The 19049-nt window shown below is 40.0% G+C and overlaps 1 protein-coding gene across 7 annotated transcripts in view; it reads right to left on the minus strand.

Moving 5' to 3' along the window:
- The window catches only part of LOC131436275 (mucin-2), a 486638-nt gene that overhangs the window by 102890 nt on the left and 364699 nt on the right, over nucleotides 1-19049 (minus strand). For all 7 annotated transcript variants that reach the window (XM_058604909.1, XM_058604910.1, XM_058604908.1 and 4 more), the window contains one exon: nucleotides 4210-4521. In XM_058604909.1, coding sequence (XP_058460892.1) covers nucleotides 4210-4252 — 43 coding nt within the window. In that variant the 5' untranslated portion in view covers nucleotides 4253-4521. The remainder of the gene's footprint in view (nucleotides 1-4209; nucleotides 4522-19049) is intronic.

A 19049-nucleotide genomic window follows, 5' to 3' on the forward strand; every position in this document is an offset into this window, starting at 1 on the left:
TGTAACCCACGAAGGGTGTCTTGTTCGTCGTCCTTCTGGAACCGTCGTCCAAGGCAGAAAAGCAACGCTGCAAGGAACTCGAGAACATTGCTGTTTTGTTCACCCGCTGGGTTACAGAAGCAAAATCGAAGCCGCACCCGAAGGGAAGAGAGAGAGCGGTTTTGTGGAAAGTTATGCATTGCTTGACGGTTTCGATAATTAATCACCATTGCTCTCGGAACCTCGGTGCTGGGACCTCGGCGACGTCGGAAGGAAAATCAATTTTCACTGTTTGGCATCGTAAGAAACTCTGTTCGCTCACTTTGAATCCCTGATAAGGTTTGCATACTAATAATGAAGAACTAAATGTGCTCTGTACTAAGGTTTCCGGTAGCAAGGTAAGGTATGAGCATATCGGTCCCATATGGAAAATCAGCTTGTTGGGAAAAAGATTTTGATTTGTTGTGATTGGTATTATTGCCTGAAATTCTAGCAAAACACCACACATATCTCAATTTTTCATTACATAACACTATTGAAATTTTGCCCTAAATAGAACAGGAATGCATATGGGCAAAGACAGGAGTTTGAAATTTTTTTTCCGATTTACTAAACAAAACCAAATATATTATATATCAATATGGATCACTTTAACGAAATCAATACAAAACGAAACAGACATCACAGTAACACCATCTCGTATAGGAAAAGGCTATTAGTTCGGTCATGTTTAATAGTTTGCGTTCTCCAAGACCTCCTGCACGTCCCAGTGCATTAGATTCATCTCCAATGCAACCAATGTACAACAAGGCGCATCTACAGCAACTCTCAACGAGTCCAAGACTACGATCAACAAGGAAAACGAAAAGAAAACGGAAATCAACACCGACGATGAAGCAATGGATGATGAGATGAGCCGCGGACGAAGTGACCCCCGATCCTCGTTGGATGGAAATGGAAACTCATCTCCCCCTAGAAAAAGGGTAACAACGAGATTCAATAGCAAAAAAAATGTTTAAGTAACAAAAATGTAAGCCATTCGGCCACGTAAAGCTTTTACGCAAAAAGGCCAGAATAAAAATTCTATTATAAAAAAAAATAACTATAACAGTAATAATCCTATAAGAGTCTAATAATCGCCCTTTTCAGCTATATAATAACATTGTAAAAACATGTGTAAATCCGTTGCATTTAATCAAATTTTACGCGAATTTTTAAAGCTGAATTGATGTAAAGTTATAATGCGTCATGGTTACTTGGGATAGTTAATGTCTGTTTTACTAGCGAACAAAACATGTCGTAAGCCCACTACACTCAACCATTGAAAATATTCCGTATTTCTGTGTGTTGGTTTTGCACAATGCGCGGTTTAAATTTTGCGCGCCTTATTCTGGCACCGAATTTCACCCTAATGCTTGTTCATACCAAACATTTAAGAAAACTTCAATTTTGAGTTATTTATGGTTATTTATCTCATACCAGGCCCGTACCCAGGATTTTGTTTCGGGAGGGGCCCAAAGATAAAAAAAATAATGTTACTGAAAATTGCTTATGTACATAAATCACGGTGTGCCTTTTACGGATGTTTTTAAGAGACAATTTAAACTTTTCCACTGGAACTGTTATTGTGTTACATTTCTTTACGTTTACTGTCTTGTTATTTCTGCAACACTTGTCTTAGACCTTCTAAATAATTATATATCTGTTTTTGATTTCGGGAGGGGCCCGGGCCCCTCGGCCCCCCCCTCTGGGTACGTGACTGTCTCATACTACTGGAAATTTTATCATAAATTGCTGACCATGTTTTCGATGGTATGGAGAAAAAATATTGTGTTGCGTTAAATAAAACAAGAGATGTTTGCGATTATGTTCTACCCATTCATTCTTGGACAGGGTAAATTTTCAAAAGGCGCCCCATAGTGAAGTAAGTCGTATTCACGACAAAGAGTTAACACATTTGCGTCTGTGTCCATTTTGCAGCAGTCAACCAACATCTAAAACAAATTTGAATGTTCACCCAGAACATTCAGGAATGGATTGAACATTTTCACACATTTCATCCTAAAACCGACTAAACCATCTTAAGACTTAAGCACTTTTCACTGATTAAAAAAAGTATCACCCGTCACTTCAACGATTGAATGGATCATAAAACGATCTCTAAAACTGACTCCAACATGTCACTTTATGAAAATTCATCGGTGCAAAAACACAACATACAGCCGAACAAAATTTCTATTTAAAATCAGTGGAAAAAAATCCAGGGCATTTGGAGAGAGTTTCAACTTCCCGATTAGGAGGTTTGTTGGTCGTTTGGTCCATTTTAACAGATCGGCTGAAAAGTTCGTATCGTTTCTATGAGAGGGCGCCACTAGAATTAAATCCATACCATTTTCAGTTAGTACCAACCTTCAAAAGATACGTGTATAAATTTGACAGCTGTCTGATTATTAGTTTGTGAGATATTGCATTTTGAGTGAAGCTACTTTTGTTATTGTGAAAAAAATGGAAAAAAAGAATTTCGTGTGTTGATCAAACACTACTTTTTGATGAAAAAAGTGCCGCCGATACCAAAAAATGGCTTGATGAGTGTTATCCAGACTCTGCACCAGGCGAAGCTACAATTCGTAAGTCGTTTGCAAAATTTCGTACTGGTCATATGAGCACCGAAGACGATGAACGCAGTGGACGTCCAAAAGTGGCTGTTACCGATGAAAACGTGAAAAAAATCCACAAAATGATTTTCAATGACCGTAAAGTAAAGTTGATCGAGATAGCTGACACCCTAAAGATATCAAAGGAACTTGTTGCACATATTATTCACGAATATTTGGATATGAGAAAGCTTTGTGCAAAATGGGTGCCGCGTGAGCTCACAATCAGTCAAAAACAACAACGAATTGATGATTCTGAGCAGTGTTTGAAGCTGTTATATCGAAATAAAACCGATTTTTTCGTCGATATATAACAATGGACAAAACATGGCTCCATCACTTCACTCCGGAGTCCAATCGACAGTCAGCTGAGTGGACTGCACGCGACGAACCGAACCCAAAGCGTGGAAAGACTCAACAATCGGTTATGGCGTCTGTATTTTGGGATTCGCATGGTATAATTTTCATCGACTACCTTGAAAAGGGAAAAACCATCAACAGTGACTATTATATAGCGTTATTAGAGCGTTTGAAGGACGAAATTTAAAAAAAACGGCCTCATTTGAAGAAGAAAAAAGTTTTGTTTCATCAAGACAATGCACTGTGTCACAAGTCGATGAAAACCATGCTGAAATTGAACGAATTGGGCTTCGAATTGCTCCCTCATCCACTGTATTCTCCAGATTTGGCCCCCAGTGACGTTTTCCTGTTCTTAGACCTCAAGAGAATGCTCGCTGGTAAAAAATTTAGAAGCAATGAAGAGGTAATCGCTGAAACTGAGGCCTATTTTGAGGCAAAGGACAAATCGTACTACAAAAATGGTATCGAAAAGTTGGAAGATAGCTATAATCGCTGTATCGCATCTGATGGCAATTATGTTGAATAATAAAAACGAATTTTGGCAAAAAAATGTGTCTTTCTATTAAACGATACGAACTTTTCAGACGAACTGTAACAGCACATAAAATCGAAGGACAATGCAACAGAATCTATTGCACACCTCTAAATGTACTGTTCGGTGTGGTGTTACGGTCTATAGAGTTATCGGCATATATTTTTATTGGAAAATGAAAATAAATCACCAGAAACGGTTTCGAATCCTAATTGGTGGTTACAACAAGATGGAGTAACGGCGCACACTGCTAGGCAAATCATGTACGGGTTTGTTTTCTCGATCCGGAAGATGTCGGAAAAGTTTTAAATTACCATAATCATATCTGATCATCTAGTGTGTTTCATTCTGTCTTCCGTTGCAGAGTGTAAACAGTTAAGCTTGTTTCATGACGACTTTCCTTCATAACGACTGGAATGACATAAATCGATGAAAGTTGTCAGTGTATTACAAGTACGGTAACTCCTTCTAGAACCGACACTGGTAGCAGTATTTTCGTCATGTGCGGTTTTGATTAAATTCATAGAGCCAGCGATTAGCTTAAACGGCGAAATCAGCTGAATTAGTATAATCAGTGCATTGAATTTAATTAATTTAACCATTCGAAAAAATTTAATTACTCTCAATCATTCCTGACTAGTTTCATACTAATTTACTAACAAGATAAATGATTTTCTCACTTACCGTTAATTAATACGCATACAAGTATCTGCAAATGAAGCACCATGTTGAACAGTCGAGTGAACTAAATTTTTCTAAAAAAAAACTCCTTGATTTTTGCACTCTAGTAGAACACTTAAACAGTCTAGCAGTTGAACTCTACCGATGCAACATCATGTGTTGCATTCCGTCAATTCAATGTGGAGTGTGCTATCCGTTGCTTGCTGCGCCTCTCCGGCGTGTCACGCGAGATTTTGTCGCACGAAGGATTTTTCGCCTTGCACCGCGGGAGTTTTATGTTGGGCAACGTTGGCAGAGGATTGACCGGTGCGTAATCTGCAAAGAGAAACGAAAGAAATTGTTTAGAAACTGTCCGAAATGACACGCAGCGGAAAATAACTCCTATTAAAATAGTTGGAACCGACCACCCAACTGCATTCGACAGCGCCAATCAACCACATTGCGATAATTAGTGCAACCCATTAAATCGACGTGACTCGCATAACACAAACCATTTCCTAATGCCGCTAATTAAAAGCACCTTTCCTCGGGTGTCGTGGAACGGCCCTACTCCGGCGGAAAGATTTATGGGAACACATGCACACGCGCGGGCCGCAATCTCTGGCCCTAACAATCCGTATAATTGCCGGCAGTTCGGTCAGTTCTGGCGGGTTTTTTTTTAAGATCCAAAAGTTGACGCAATATTGGAGCCCGCGCGACTGGAATAACAGAATAACAACGGCGAAGGTGAAAGAGGCAAAAAAATAACCACTAAACGGCGTGTTCGACATTCGAGTAAGTGATAATTTGTAACTTGTTGATAATTCCTGGCACGTAGACGCGTCGACACGGCCAGGGCGGTGTCTGTTTCACTTTCATTGAGTTGAGACAAGATGTCGGCACGCCCAAAAGTGTTTGTGTGTGTACTGTCGGTGTCCGAAATGTCGTGACTTGATCTACACTCGGCCAGCCCGGAGATTGATACGTCAAGTCATAGACGATGGATGCCGGTAAAGGGAAAGGGACGACAGTTGTTGTTGTTGTTGTTGCAACATGCTATTGGTTGCGAGTAGGCTGTATCGAACTTTAGTTGAACTAATTTTAGTTGAAACATTTTTTATTGACTGGGATCAGTTTTGTAGGTTCGAGCTTTCACTCATAATAGATTGGACCGAAAAGGCAAACTCGATTCATTCGAGATCCACAAATGAATTCCAAAAATCTATTCTAGAGACCGCGATGCATTGGTGTTAATGTAGTTAACACTGTGTGCAGTTCTCCGGCTAGGCTTTTTTTTTGCTCTCGTTAGTCCCGCCTTATTCACAGTAAACGCGTAAACGTATTTTCATTTTATAAGCTTCAGAACCAATTTAATTCTCATCGTATACAGTTCTATGGTCTGACAACTGACACCAGCGAGAGGACACCTTGTTTGATATCAAGAACATTGAATAATTTGGTTCATTCAAGAACTAAGGATCGATTCCAAAAAACTAATTAATATTGTTTTCCATATAAATAAGTTTGGAGAACCTCTTTGTTTCGATAAAGAAATACGCGGACATGTCTGAATAGATCAAGATCAAATTTATTGCTACTATGTACAAAAGATTATCGTTAAGTTGCTTGTGTGAAAGTGTGAGATACAATGACAAGTACAAGTACAAGTACAAGTACAAGTACAAGTACAAGTACAAGTACAAGTACAAGTACAAGTACAAGTACAAGTACAAGTACAAGTACAAGTACAAGTACAAGTACAAGTACAAGTACAAGTACAAGTACAAGTACAAGTACAAGTACAAGTACAAGTACAAGTACAAGTACAAGTACAAGTACAAGTACAAGTACAAGTACAAGTACAAGTACAAGTACAAGTACAAGTACAAGTACAAGTACAAGTACAAGTACAAGTACAAGTACAAGTACAAGTACAAGTACAAGTACAAGTACAAGTACAAGTACAAGTACAAGTACAAGTACAAGTACAAGTACAAGTACAAGTACAAGTACAAGTACAAGTACAAGTACAAGTACAAGTACAAGTACAAGTACAAGTACAAGTACAAGTACAAGTACAAGTACAAGTACAAGTACAAGTACAAGTACAAGTACAAGTACAAGTACAAGTACAAGTACAAGTACAAGTACAAGTACAAGTACAAGTACAAGTACAAGTACAAGTACAAGTACAAGTACAAGTACAAGTACAAGTACAAGTACAAGTACAAGTACAAGTACAAGTACAAGTACAAGTACAAGTACAAGTACAAGTACAAGTACAAGTACAAGTACAAGTACAAGTACAAGTACAAGTACAAGTACAAGTACAAGTACAAGTACAAGTACAAGTACAAGTACAAGTACAAGTACAAGTACAAGTACAAGTACAAGTACAAGTACAAGTACAAGTACAAGTACAAGTACAAGTACAAGTACAAGTACAAGTACAAGTACAAGTACAAGTACAAGTACAAGTACAAGTACAAGTACAAGTACAAGTACAAGTACAAGTACAAGTACAAGTACAAGTACAAATTGAATCAGAGTAGAGTAGACTAGAATAATTATCTTGAGTTGAATATCGTCCATAAGTGACTGTTGTTTGTTTTCATTTATACACAGTAGCATCAAAATATGATCAATCTTCCGCCATCTTACTGAATGGTGTTCAAACATATTTTTTCGGGTGTATTAGAATCAGCGCCGCTTATACTTTATTATTGACCAGGGGGCAAGATTGATATGTGTGTCCTAACTGAATGCTCTTGTTTCTGTTCGGCAGGTCCCGTCAGGATCCTCTAAGATCGTGGGCCCGAGGACACGTGTCTCCGCTGTCCCTCTGTAAGAGCGGTCCTGATTTTAATTCAATTTCCGGATCCGGAAAAAGCGAAAGAAGAGGTAAAAAACCTGTTTCAATCCACCTAGTGGTGTAATGATGCCTTTCTCATATCAATCATACTGTCATATATAATACTGTGGTATTCTTCAAAATTATTTTTTTTCGATTCTTAAAAGAATAACCGAAATAGATTTGTTTGACCGTCTACTGATAAAAACTATCAATTGGAAAAGATTTGAGGTCGATTTAGAAAACTTTTTTACGGTTTTGCGCTTTTTTTCAGTGATGGTGTGAAATTTTTAACACACTTTACCCTATATTTCCGGATCCGGAAGTCGGATCTTGATGAAATTCAGGAATTACGTATGGGGCCACAGGACCTTTCATTTGAACCTAAGTTTGTGAAAATCGGTCGCGCCTTAAAAAAAAAGTTAGAACACATATTTTCATTTTTTTTTTTGCACATTTTACCCCATAAATCTGGAACCGGAAGTTGGATCCGTATAATATGCAGGAATTTTGTATGGGACCACAAGACCTTTCATTTGAATCCATGTTTGTGAAAATCGGTTCAGCCATCCCCGAGAAAAGTTTGTGCAAAAAACGTTACATACACACATACGCACATACGCACACACATACACACACAGACATTTTGCGTACTCGACGAACTGAGTCGAATGGTATATGACACTCGGCCCTCCGGGCCTCGGTTCAAAAGTCGGTTTTCACAGTGACTGCATAACCTTTCTATATGAGAAAGGCAAAAATTTTAAACTCGAACTATGGCAGATATTCCATCGTTTAACAGACCCTGTCTTCATGAAGTTAGATTCAAATGAAACGTCTTATGGACTCAGAGGTTGCAAATTAATTGGAATTTTCGACTTCGTGATGTACTAATTATGTCGCTATGTTATGCAAAGTCCTGCCATTATATTCCTTTTGTGGAATTTAACCTTTGTGTTCGATTCTTAGCGTAAAGAATAATTGCATGACTAGTACTCAGGCCCGTCCGCAAGGGGTGGGGAGGGTTGGGGGAGGGTTTTCTAACTTTTATCCAACCCAGAAAGAACTAACCATATTATAGCTGCAAATCCATCAGTAATCAATCAATCAATTAGCCCGAAGCAATTTCATCCAGTCAATTATCCTCGTTGAAACAGTTTCCTGTAGGAAAACAGTAAAAGTTTCCACATGATGACCATCGACCAAAAAAAAAAACGGTTGCCACACAACCACAACCACTCAAGCCAGCAAAACAAAGCAACCCGGGGCGAAAATAAAAAAAAAACTTCACAGTGAATTGGCATTTTCTGCTGTATGAAATGGCAAACTTTCGCCCGACGAAAGCAATTAAAACCGGGTAATAAATTCTATTAAAAGTGTTTAGTGGTTTTCACCCGACGCTCCGCTGGTCGCCTCTGGCAGACAGAACCATGTTTTCAAGCAGCAGTAAACAGTTCAACCACTAAGCTAATAAAAATCATCGTTATTCTTCGCCGGAATGGCTTCATTCGGTTCGCCCCGGTTTTCTCAAAATGGGGAACGTTGTTTTGTTCCCGCGGTAAAGAAACGCCCCATTCTAACGGCTACCGTTGGATGGTTAGTTTTCACAATTTTTCCTGAGTTTGTCCAATTAGACGCTTGATGGTTACTCTTGGCGGCAGGTGTGTTTGCGGTTGAAGTAAAATCCTGTTAAATGGAGTTGTGAGAGTAGAAATCTAAATGGGACAGAAATTATTGCGGTTTTTGAATGGGGCCAACGAAGTTCCATCCAATGGGGAAGGACGAGGCATCATCGAAACGCTGCTCGTAACATTTAAAGATTTGAAATGACCGGAATATGAATGCTTTTGATTTAATGGTGCTAGAAAGTATGAATTATCACAAACGCATAAATATTGGAGATCGTTCTAAGCCAAGGTTTGTGATTTGGTAACTGTACATTTTTCAATAAAATTGAAAGCTCAGTTTGGTCATGGTAATTCTACCGAATTCAGCTGATTCCGTGGAACGCGTAAGTGTACGTTTGACTGAGTAGTCAGGAAAGTCAAGGGAGGGTAGCGACAGAGCAACTACAGTATTAGTGTATTCCAGTAAAAACCATCAGCTTTCGTTACATATGTGTTCCGCTGGACTTGCGGACTCGCGGGTATTTGAATGGGGTGAGTTTGTCTTCACGGTCGGAAGAACTAAGTGCATTCGCCGAATGTTGTTAAATCAAATTTTGCGCTTCGGTCACTCAGAATGGGTAGGAACAGGGAGAAGTTTTTACGAGTTAATGTTTAACTTGAATGCCAGAGTTTTACTGTTTTTGTAGCCATATTTTCAGTTTCAAACAAATGAATAACAAACACAAACAATTGCAGCTATCATGGAAAGCAACCATTACGGAAAGAACTTCCGTAATACCAGGTGAAAAAGCTTCAAAGTTACTCCGCTATTGATCAGGACCAACTGGATTTGCAAAATGATTTCCTGAAACAATGTGCTTGGGAATAACAAGTTTTTTTCAGAATTGTTTGTTTGATGCATGTTTGCTACTAGGAAACAAAGAATTCTCCGCATCCCCACTTGCATTACTGGAAAAGACAGTTTGGTAGTAAATGGCATAATGTGTTTTGCTCTGTGTAGCCGACTATGGGTAATACGAGGAAACGATTGATTTCCGAAAATCGCAACACTCTGGACAGTCGGCTGACGACAATGACACCACTCATTCATACATTTAATCTTTCGAATTTCCAGAAAGAAAGTTGTACCTCGGTGCAATATTCTTAAAGTGCTACATAAATAGTGTATGTATGCTTTATATATGTTGAACTACTTATCTATGTGAAACAAAGATTCCTCTTTCCATTATTACCTTGGACCAACTTCGAACCACAGAACATCCTGACTGAATGCAGAAGGTAAACATCCACCCTTCCGCACGTGGTCAAAAACACTTCCATTGCAAACTGACCGCACCTTTTCGTTGAGTGAATGAATAAATAGACCTGATTTGGGTGGCATGTTGTTATTTGAAAAGGATCATAATGGGCGTTCACCAAAGGTTCCGTTTAATAATCTAGCATCTGCTGAATCGCCCAAAGAAACCTTTCAACAGATTTAACATTGTAACTTCATTGGTATCACATATTGTGTATTCACCTGTTCTCGTATATTTACAATCCTTTTTGGATTGGTCTAATGGGCGAGTTCTGGTAGGTCACGCACTGAAACAGCTCGTTAGTGACAATAATTCAATTAGAGTACTAGGAAGAGAACAACCTGCTGCTCCTACTTGTTGACTCGTGTTCTGCTTCCTAGTTTCAGATTTTAGGGGAATGACCTGCTGATTGAACCGTGCAGAATGATAGCGTTTACCCATGCAAGTTGTACTGAATCAGCATTAATTTACTTTTTGCTTTCCCTACATAGAAAGGTTATACAATCACTGTGAAAACCGATTAATAAACCGAAGCCCGGGGCGCAGAGTGTTTCATACCATTCGACTCAGTTCGTCGAGTATGCAAAATGTCTTTATATGTGTATGTGTGTAACATTTCTTGCACTCACTTTTCTAGGAGATGGCTAACCCGATTTTCATGAACATAGAATCAAATAAGAGATCTTGTAACCCCATACAAATTTATTCGAATCCGACTTCCAGTTTCGGAATTACAGGGTGATATGTGCAAACAAAATTTGAAATAAGTGAACTGACTTTTCTCAACGACGGCTGAACCGATTCTCACAAGCTTAGATATAAATGGAAGGTATAATTGCCATATACAAAGCTCCTGAATTTTATCTCGATCCTTGTTCCGGAATTACAAGGTGATTAGGGTAATATTTCAAATTTCAAATTACTCATGGTCCCCTACAGAACTTCAAAATTTCTTCCGAATTATTTCGTAAAATGTGTCAAAAATTTGTTACCGTCGCTTAAAGCGGTGATACAAAAAGGGCGGGTGGATAATGTCAGAGTCATTATAATAATAATAATAATGATAGTAATAATAACAATGATAATATTAATAATAATGATAATAACAATAATAATAATAATAATAATAATAATAATAATAATAATAATAATAATAATAATAATAATAATAATAATAATAATAATAATAATAATAATAATAATAATACAGATTAATCTGTATATATGGCAACCCTGTTTCGCATGGCATATTTTCACACGTCCCCATACTAGTATAACGATGTGTTCAACATCATCACTTTTGCTTTCCCTTTGTCGTTCGTAATTTAATGTGTTAGTGACGGTACAAATTATTTTAATTTCCATCTTGATGAATCTTTGGTAGGAAATAAATTAACTCTTAATGATTAACTGTGGCACTAAAAAGTGCCTTGAATTGTCACAATTAACAAGATCTGCATTTAGATGGTGCATTTGGATCTGCATTTAGATCGTGTGTGTCTTGTTTCGGCAACAGTTGCTCAGAAAATGGTACACAGAAAAAAATTATGAATTTTACAGGTGACATAATTCTACAAACGATACAATTCATAACTACTTAACTTCTCAAATGACGCAATATTCCATTCGTACAGAAATTTACTGGTTCCGAGTGTAATTTGCACTCGGTTAGCAAGTGAAACTGTATGAATTTATATGCACGATTTACCAGCCAATCAGATATGTTCTTCTGTGGCTTAGTCGACTAACTGAGTGCTTTGTGATCTAATGTTTTTCGGTTCAAGTCGCGTTGTTGCTGTTTATCTTTTGATTTTTATTCCATTCGTTTTAAAGCCATGTAACTTTCAAATCATACAATTTTACAAATCTTAAATATAAATTTGTGTGAAACTTGACGCTCCATTTATGTGCATCTGATAAGATATAAAATCACTAGAATTTTTCGAACTGTGTAGGAAAGCGACAAAATTCAACTAGTTCTTTATGATAATCTTTAGCACTGAAAAGAGCTTTGAATTGTCTGAAAAGCACTGAAAAGTGCTTTGAATGGGCCTTGCTGGACTTTTTGGCTGCCTTTCTACCGGTTTTCGGTGCCATCGTGCTGGCTGTGACTCGTACGTTCAGAGCCGCTGCTTTAACTTAAATGACGCTATTACTCACATCACATTTCATTTTATACCTGCTACTGGCAGCGGTGTACGGACAGCCAGTTTGCCAAAATTCCTTTTCCTGTTCGCAGAACGGGAAACAGTGAGACGACAGGTCCTCGATGTTGCTCTCGTGTGTGTCTTGTTTCGGGAACAGTTGCTCAGCAAATGGTAGGAAAAATGAACCACTCAACTTTTATATGGATGCTCTTGTACAGAAGCAGAGATCTCGCGTTCTGATTGGCTGGTGCTGTCATGGGTTAAATAAAATAGGTTTTTCAATAGTGTACTAATGAAAAACTTCAATATTGTCGCAATACACGTTCAAGTTGAAAATTTCCGATTCTATTGGTAGTTAGATTATATAAACCCATCCCCAAATCACTGAGCTATGAGCTTTCAAATACGAGAAAGGCAAACGCGCCTTATGAATTATTCTCTTTGACACTCGTTTATACCAAATATTTCAGAAAAGTTTAATTTAGAACTATTTGAGATTATGTCACACAACTGAAAATTTTATCATAAAATTGTGATCATATTTCCGATGGCATGTAGAAAGAATTATGTTGATTCATTAGATACAACAGGAGATATTCACGATCAAAAACTTATCACTCTCTCGGAGGGTGAATTTTGAAAAGGCGCCCCATAGTAAAGTAAGTCGTATTCACGACAAAAACGTAAAAAAATTTAATCTGGCCTCGAAGCTACTCCAATTGGTAGCCAATATCAGTATACAATCAAACAAATCGAGTTTGGCTATCCTGGTTGCTATAATGGCCGGGTACCCATAAGAAGTAAACAGCATTTGAAATGTTGAGGACTTCAATATGAGTTCAACATGCGATCACTAGATTCGACCGTGAATCATTCGAATTAAGTGCTTTCAAATTTCATTCGTGCCGTGACTATCGGATCGATCGGACGTAAATTCGGCTTTCTCCAATCGCGTGGTGAATTGTTTTATTCCGTTATCAAGGTCATTCCGTATTCTATTGTTTGCATCAGTGATAATTCGAATTAATCCGTTCTCAAGGCCGACTGTGAGCTTGTGTGAAGCAGCACTGCGTGCGGTACCGTTAGCCAGCGCCAGCGCTGGGCGCCGCGTATATATCGTTGTACATTAGAAACAGTGATAAATATATATAGTGATAAAAAGAGAAACGTTTCATTGGACAGTGTAGTGAGAGACAAAAAAAAAGTGCTTTTTCCTGAAAGAGGTTTTTTGCACTCTACTGGAAGGAATATTTACCCATTGCCTCGGACTGGGTATTGGCAGCCGTTCACCGTTTTGGAGCTTAAGCTAAGTAAAACTTTATTTTCTCTGTTGTTTAATACCACTTCAATTGCACCCCGAATCTGACCGCACGGACACAAGTCCGTGACATGACAGGCGATATCAAATTGCCTGACCTTCCCCTTGATGATCAGATGGATGCTTCAGATGGCAATAAATCGCGCATTAGAAGCTATCCCGATGGGCTTGCACTCTCGGCCGGACCGTATGCGGTTTACATCCGGACCAAAGCGAATGGTAAAAAATTGAACCTTCTAAAACTTTCTAATGACCTGTCCTCGCGATACAATACTGTACAAAAAATTGAAAAAGTACGCCCGGACAAGCTTAGGGTCTTGTTAGCCAGTGCAAAACAGGCTAATGAGATCGTTCAAAGTGAGAATTTCACGCGGGAGTATCGCGTATACGTACCAGCTCGCGAAGTCGAGATAGACGGCGTGATCACCGATCCGAGTCTGACTTGCGAGGACGTTCTTAAGCATGGGGCAGGCTGATTTAAAAACCCCCTACTCAAGAACGTTAAGATACTGGACTGCAAGCAATTGCGTTCAGTATCGACCGCTGAGGATGGGACTAAGTCCTATATCCCATCAGACTCGTATCGGGTGACTTTCGCTGGCTCGGCTTTGCCTAATTACGTCCTCCTGGACCGAGTTCGTTTACCTGTTCGTCTTTATGTACCGCGGGTCATGAACTGCACCAATTGCAAACAATTGGGACATACAGCATCCCATTGTTGCAATAAATCCCGGTGTATAAAGTGTGGAGGGAGTCATGCGGATAACTCCTGCAGTGGAGACAATGAAAAGTGTCTCTACTGTAAGGAGGGGCCGCATGACCTCTCTGATTGTCCCGTGTATAAATTGCGTAAGGATAAAATGAAGCGTTCACTCAAGCAACATTCCAAACGCTCATTTGCGGAAATGTTGAAATGTGCTACGCCACCTACCGAAAATCCTTACGCTTACTTGTCAACTGACGAGAGCGAATATGATGACCCCCTCGAAGGTACATCTTCGGCTGTCCCTCATAGCTCATCAATTAGAAAGAGAAGAAATAAATCCTCTCAAAAGCTCCCTAGTAAGGGTTCGAAGATGTCCTCTGATGGGTCTCGAAAAATTACAACAACTGGTAGTGATGGCAAAAAACCAGAGAAAAAAGCTCCAGGCCTTGGAAAATTAAATTCCGAGCAAGAATTTCCATCACTTCCTGGGACTTCAAAACCCCCGAAAGTCCCTAAAGATCAGTCAGAGAATTTACCAAATACTGGGTTTGTTAAATTCTCTGATATTGTGGACTGGATCATGTCTACTTTCAATATTTCTGAACCTCTTAAAAGCCTGATAATGGCTTTTATTCCTACAGTTAAAACATTCTTGAAGCAGTTGACTGCAAAATGGCCCCTTCTTTCAGCGATCGTATCCTTCGATGGCTAAGTCACCCACCGAGGTCACGGATACAATCACTGTTATACAGTGGAATTGTAGAAGTATCATCCCAAAAATAGATCCTTTCAAATTTCTAGTAAATAATCTGAAATGTGACGCATTTGCATTGTGCGAAACTTGGCTAACTTCTGAAATACCCTTAAACTTCCACGATTTTAACATTATTCGTCTGGATCGAGATGATCCCTATGGAGGAGTACTTTTAGGGATCAAAAAGTGCTATTCTTTCTATCGCATTAAGCTCCCCTCGATACCAGGTATTGAAGTTGTCGCATGTCATGTTACAATCAAAGGTAAGGACCTTTGCATTGCTTCCATCTACATTCCCCCAAGAGCCTCGGTTGGGCATCGGCGGCTCAATGATATCATAGAGCTCCTTCCCGCACCGACGTTGGTTTTAGGAGACTTTAACTCACACGGTACGGGATGGGGCTGTCTTCACGATGATAACAGATCAACTATGATCCATGATATCTGCGACAACTTCAATATGACAATCTTGAATACGGGAGAAATGACACGAATTCCTGCACCACCAGCAAGACCAAGTGCGCTAGACTTATCCCTTTGCTCGACAACGCTACGGTTGGATTGCACGTGGAAGGTAATCCCTGATCCCCACGGTAGCGATCATCTGCCTATCGTAATTTCAATCGCCACCGGATTAAGACCATCGGAGACAATCAATGTTTCGTATGACCTCACACGAAATATTGATTGGAAATGCTACACAAATTCGATATCTGAGAAACTAGAAACAACACAAGAACTTCCTCCGGAGGAAGAGTACACGTTTTTGGCTGGCTTGATTCTCGACACCGCGATTCAAGCTCAGACGAAACGTGTACCCGGCGCGAAAACTAACATCCGTCCTCCCAACCCGTGGTGGGACAAAGAGTGCTCGGAATTAAACGCGGAGAGAACTTCATCATTTATAGAGTTTAGGAAAAACGGAACACCTGATAATTTTAGAAACTACGCGGCATTAGACGCTAAGATGAAAAGCTTGATTAAAGCGAAGAAAAGCGGTTATTGGCGTCGATTCGTAGACGGATTATCGAGAGAAACATCAATGAGTACTCTTTGGAACACAGCCCGACGAATGCGCAACAAAAACACCACGAACGAAAGCGAGGAATATTCTAACCGCTGGATATTCGATTTCGCTAAAAAAGTATGTCCTGACTCTGCTCCGGAACAGACGATCATGCGCGTCGCCTCATCTAACAGAAACGAAACACCTTTTTCGATGGTCGAGTTCTCACTTGCGCTTTTATCGTGTAACAATAAAGCTCCGGGGTTAGACAAAATCAAATTCAACTTGTTGAAAAATTTGCCTGACTCTGCCAAAAGGCGCTTATTGAATTTATTCAATAGGCTTCTTGAGGATAATATTGTCCCACATGACTGGAGACAAGTAAGAGTTATCGCCATTCAAAAACCAGGGAAACCAGCCTCCGATCACAATTTGTATCGGCCGATTGCTATGCTTTCCTGTATCCGGAAATTGTTCGAAAAAATGATTCTGTTTCGTCTAGACAATTGGGTCGAGACTAATGGCTTACTTTCAGATACACAATTCGGCTTCCGCAGGGGCAAAGGAACGAACGATTGTCTTGCGTTGCTCTCAACCGAAATTCAAATGGCATTTGCTCGTAAAGAACAAATGGCGTCAGTTTTCCTAGACATCAAGATGGCTTTTGATTCAGTTTCCATAAACATCCTATCTGAGAAGCTGCATCAGCAAGGTCTTTCACCAATTTTGAATAACTTTTTGTATAATCTGTTGTCCGAGAAATACATGTATTTCGCGCATGGTGATTTGTCGACAATACGATTCAGTTACATGGGTCTTCCTCAGGGCTCATGCTTAAGCCCCCTTTTATACAACTTTTACGTAAACAACATTGATGAATGTATCAACACATCTTGCACGCTAAGACAACTTGCCGACGACAGCGTTGTGTCTATTATAGGACCCAAAGCTGCCGATCTCCAAGGACCATTGCAAGATACCCTCGACAACTTGTCGACATGGGCTCTTCAAATGGGTATCGAGTTCTCTACGGAGAAAACTGAGCTGGTTGTATTTTCAAGGAAGCGAGAACCAGCACAACTACAGCTTCAACTAGGGGGTGAAACCATAGCTCAGGTCTTCACATTTAAATATCTCGGGGTCTGGTTCGATTCCAAAGGCAACTGGGTATGTCACATTAGGTATCTGAAACAAAAATGCCAGCAGAGAATCAATTTTCTTCGCACAATAACCGGAACTTGGTGGGGTGCCCACCCAGGAGACCTGATCAGGCTTTACCAAACAACGATATTGTCCGTAATGGAATATGGATGCTTCTGCTTCCGATCCGCCGCGAACACCCATTTCATTAAACTGGAAAGAATTCAGTATCGTTGTTTGCGTATTGCCTTAGGTTGCATGCAGTCGACTCATACGATGAGTCTCGAAGTGCTCGCGGGCGTATTACCGTTGAAAAATCGATTCTGGGATCTTTCATATCGATTGCTTATCCGATGCGATATCTTGAATCCGATGGTGATTGAAAACTTCGAAAGGCTTGTCGAGCTCAATTCTCAGACCCGTTTTATGTCCTTGTATTTTGATTACATGGCTCAGAATATTAATCCTTCTTCGTTTGTTTCCAACCGTGCTCATTTCTTGGATACTTCTGATTCTACTGTGTTTTTCGACACATCCATGAGAGAAGAAATTCATGGAATTCCGGATCACGTGCGCCCTCAAGTGGCCCCAAATATTTTCTATAATAAATTTAGAACAGTCAACTGTGAAAAGGTGTTTTACACTGACGGATCAAACATCGACAGGTCCACAGGCTTCGGCATCTTCAATCAAAACATCACCGCTTCTTACAAACTCAGTGATCCGGCTTCAGTTTACGTCGCAGAATTAGCTGCTATTCAGTACACCCTCGAGATCATTGAAACCTTGCCCAAAGACCATTATTTCATTGTTACGGACAGTCTAAGCTCAATAGAAGCTCTCCGGGCAATGAAGCCAGGAAAGTATCCCCCATATTTCCTGGGGAAAATACGGGAACATTTGAGAACTTTATCTGAACGGTCTTATTTAATATCGTTAGTCTGGGTCCCTTCGCATTGTTCCATTCCGGGCAATGAAAAGGCAGACTCATTGGCTAAAGTGGGCGCATTGGAAGGTGATATTTATGAAAGACCAATCTGCTTCAATGAATTTTTCAGTATCTCTCGTCAGAAAACTCTCGAAAGTTGGCAAACTTCATGGAGCAATGGCGAACTGGGACGATGGCTACATTCCATTATCCCTAGGGTATCGACGAAACCTTGGTTCAGGGGGATGAACGTGAGTCGCGATTTCATTCGTGTTATGTCGCGGCTCATGTCAAATCACTACACCTTCAACGCACATCTCCGGCGTGTTGGGCTTGCGGAGAGCGGTCTCTGCACCTGTGGCGACGGTTATCAGGACATCGAGCATGTCGTGTGGTCGTGCGTAGAGTATCGTGACGCCAGGTCGAAGCTACTGGAATCCCTTAGGGCCCGAGGTAGACCGCCTGAGGTTCCGGTTCGGGATGTGTTGGCGAGTCGGGATAGTTCATATATGCTTCTCATATACCAGTACCTTAAACACATTGATATACAAGTGTAATGTGTTTATCCTCGTTCAGAAAGTATAAACTCCACCTACAGGTTCGACACTAACATCCGCCCGATTCTCTCGATCCCCGTCCCTGTCCACCATCTTCATTGGAACTAACAAGATCTTTTTTTTGTCACTAACTTTTTCGTTCCCCCTTCCCTGTCTCTTCACCATCTCGATGGCAACTAATTAGATCTCTATCGTTTTCAGACATTTTGTCCCCACATCCCCTGTTTTACTCCGTTTCCACAATATTTACTTTTTTTTTTTCTTCATCTCTTCCGTAACATCACCATCATCGTCCAGGGAAGACCGCTCCAGTCGAAAACCAGCATGCGGGCCACCCGCCAGGCCTTCGTAGCCTGGGGGTGTTTCCCGCGGACCCACACGGACCGAAGGATGCGGCCAACATGGATATTTGCAAACGCCATATGGAAAACCCTCATGCAATATCCAATTCACCGGCATTACATAATGATACTATTCTAGTTTTAATATAGTCGTAATTAAGATTAGTAAATATCCTTGGCATCTTAGAGC

The sequence above is a fragment of the Malaya genurostris genome, chromosome 3 (assembly GCF_030247185.1).
Source record: "Malaya genurostris strain Urasoe2022 chromosome 3, Malgen_1.1, whole genome shotgun sequence".
NCBI lineage: Eukaryota > Metazoa > Arthropoda > Insecta > Diptera > Culicidae > Malaya > Malaya genurostris.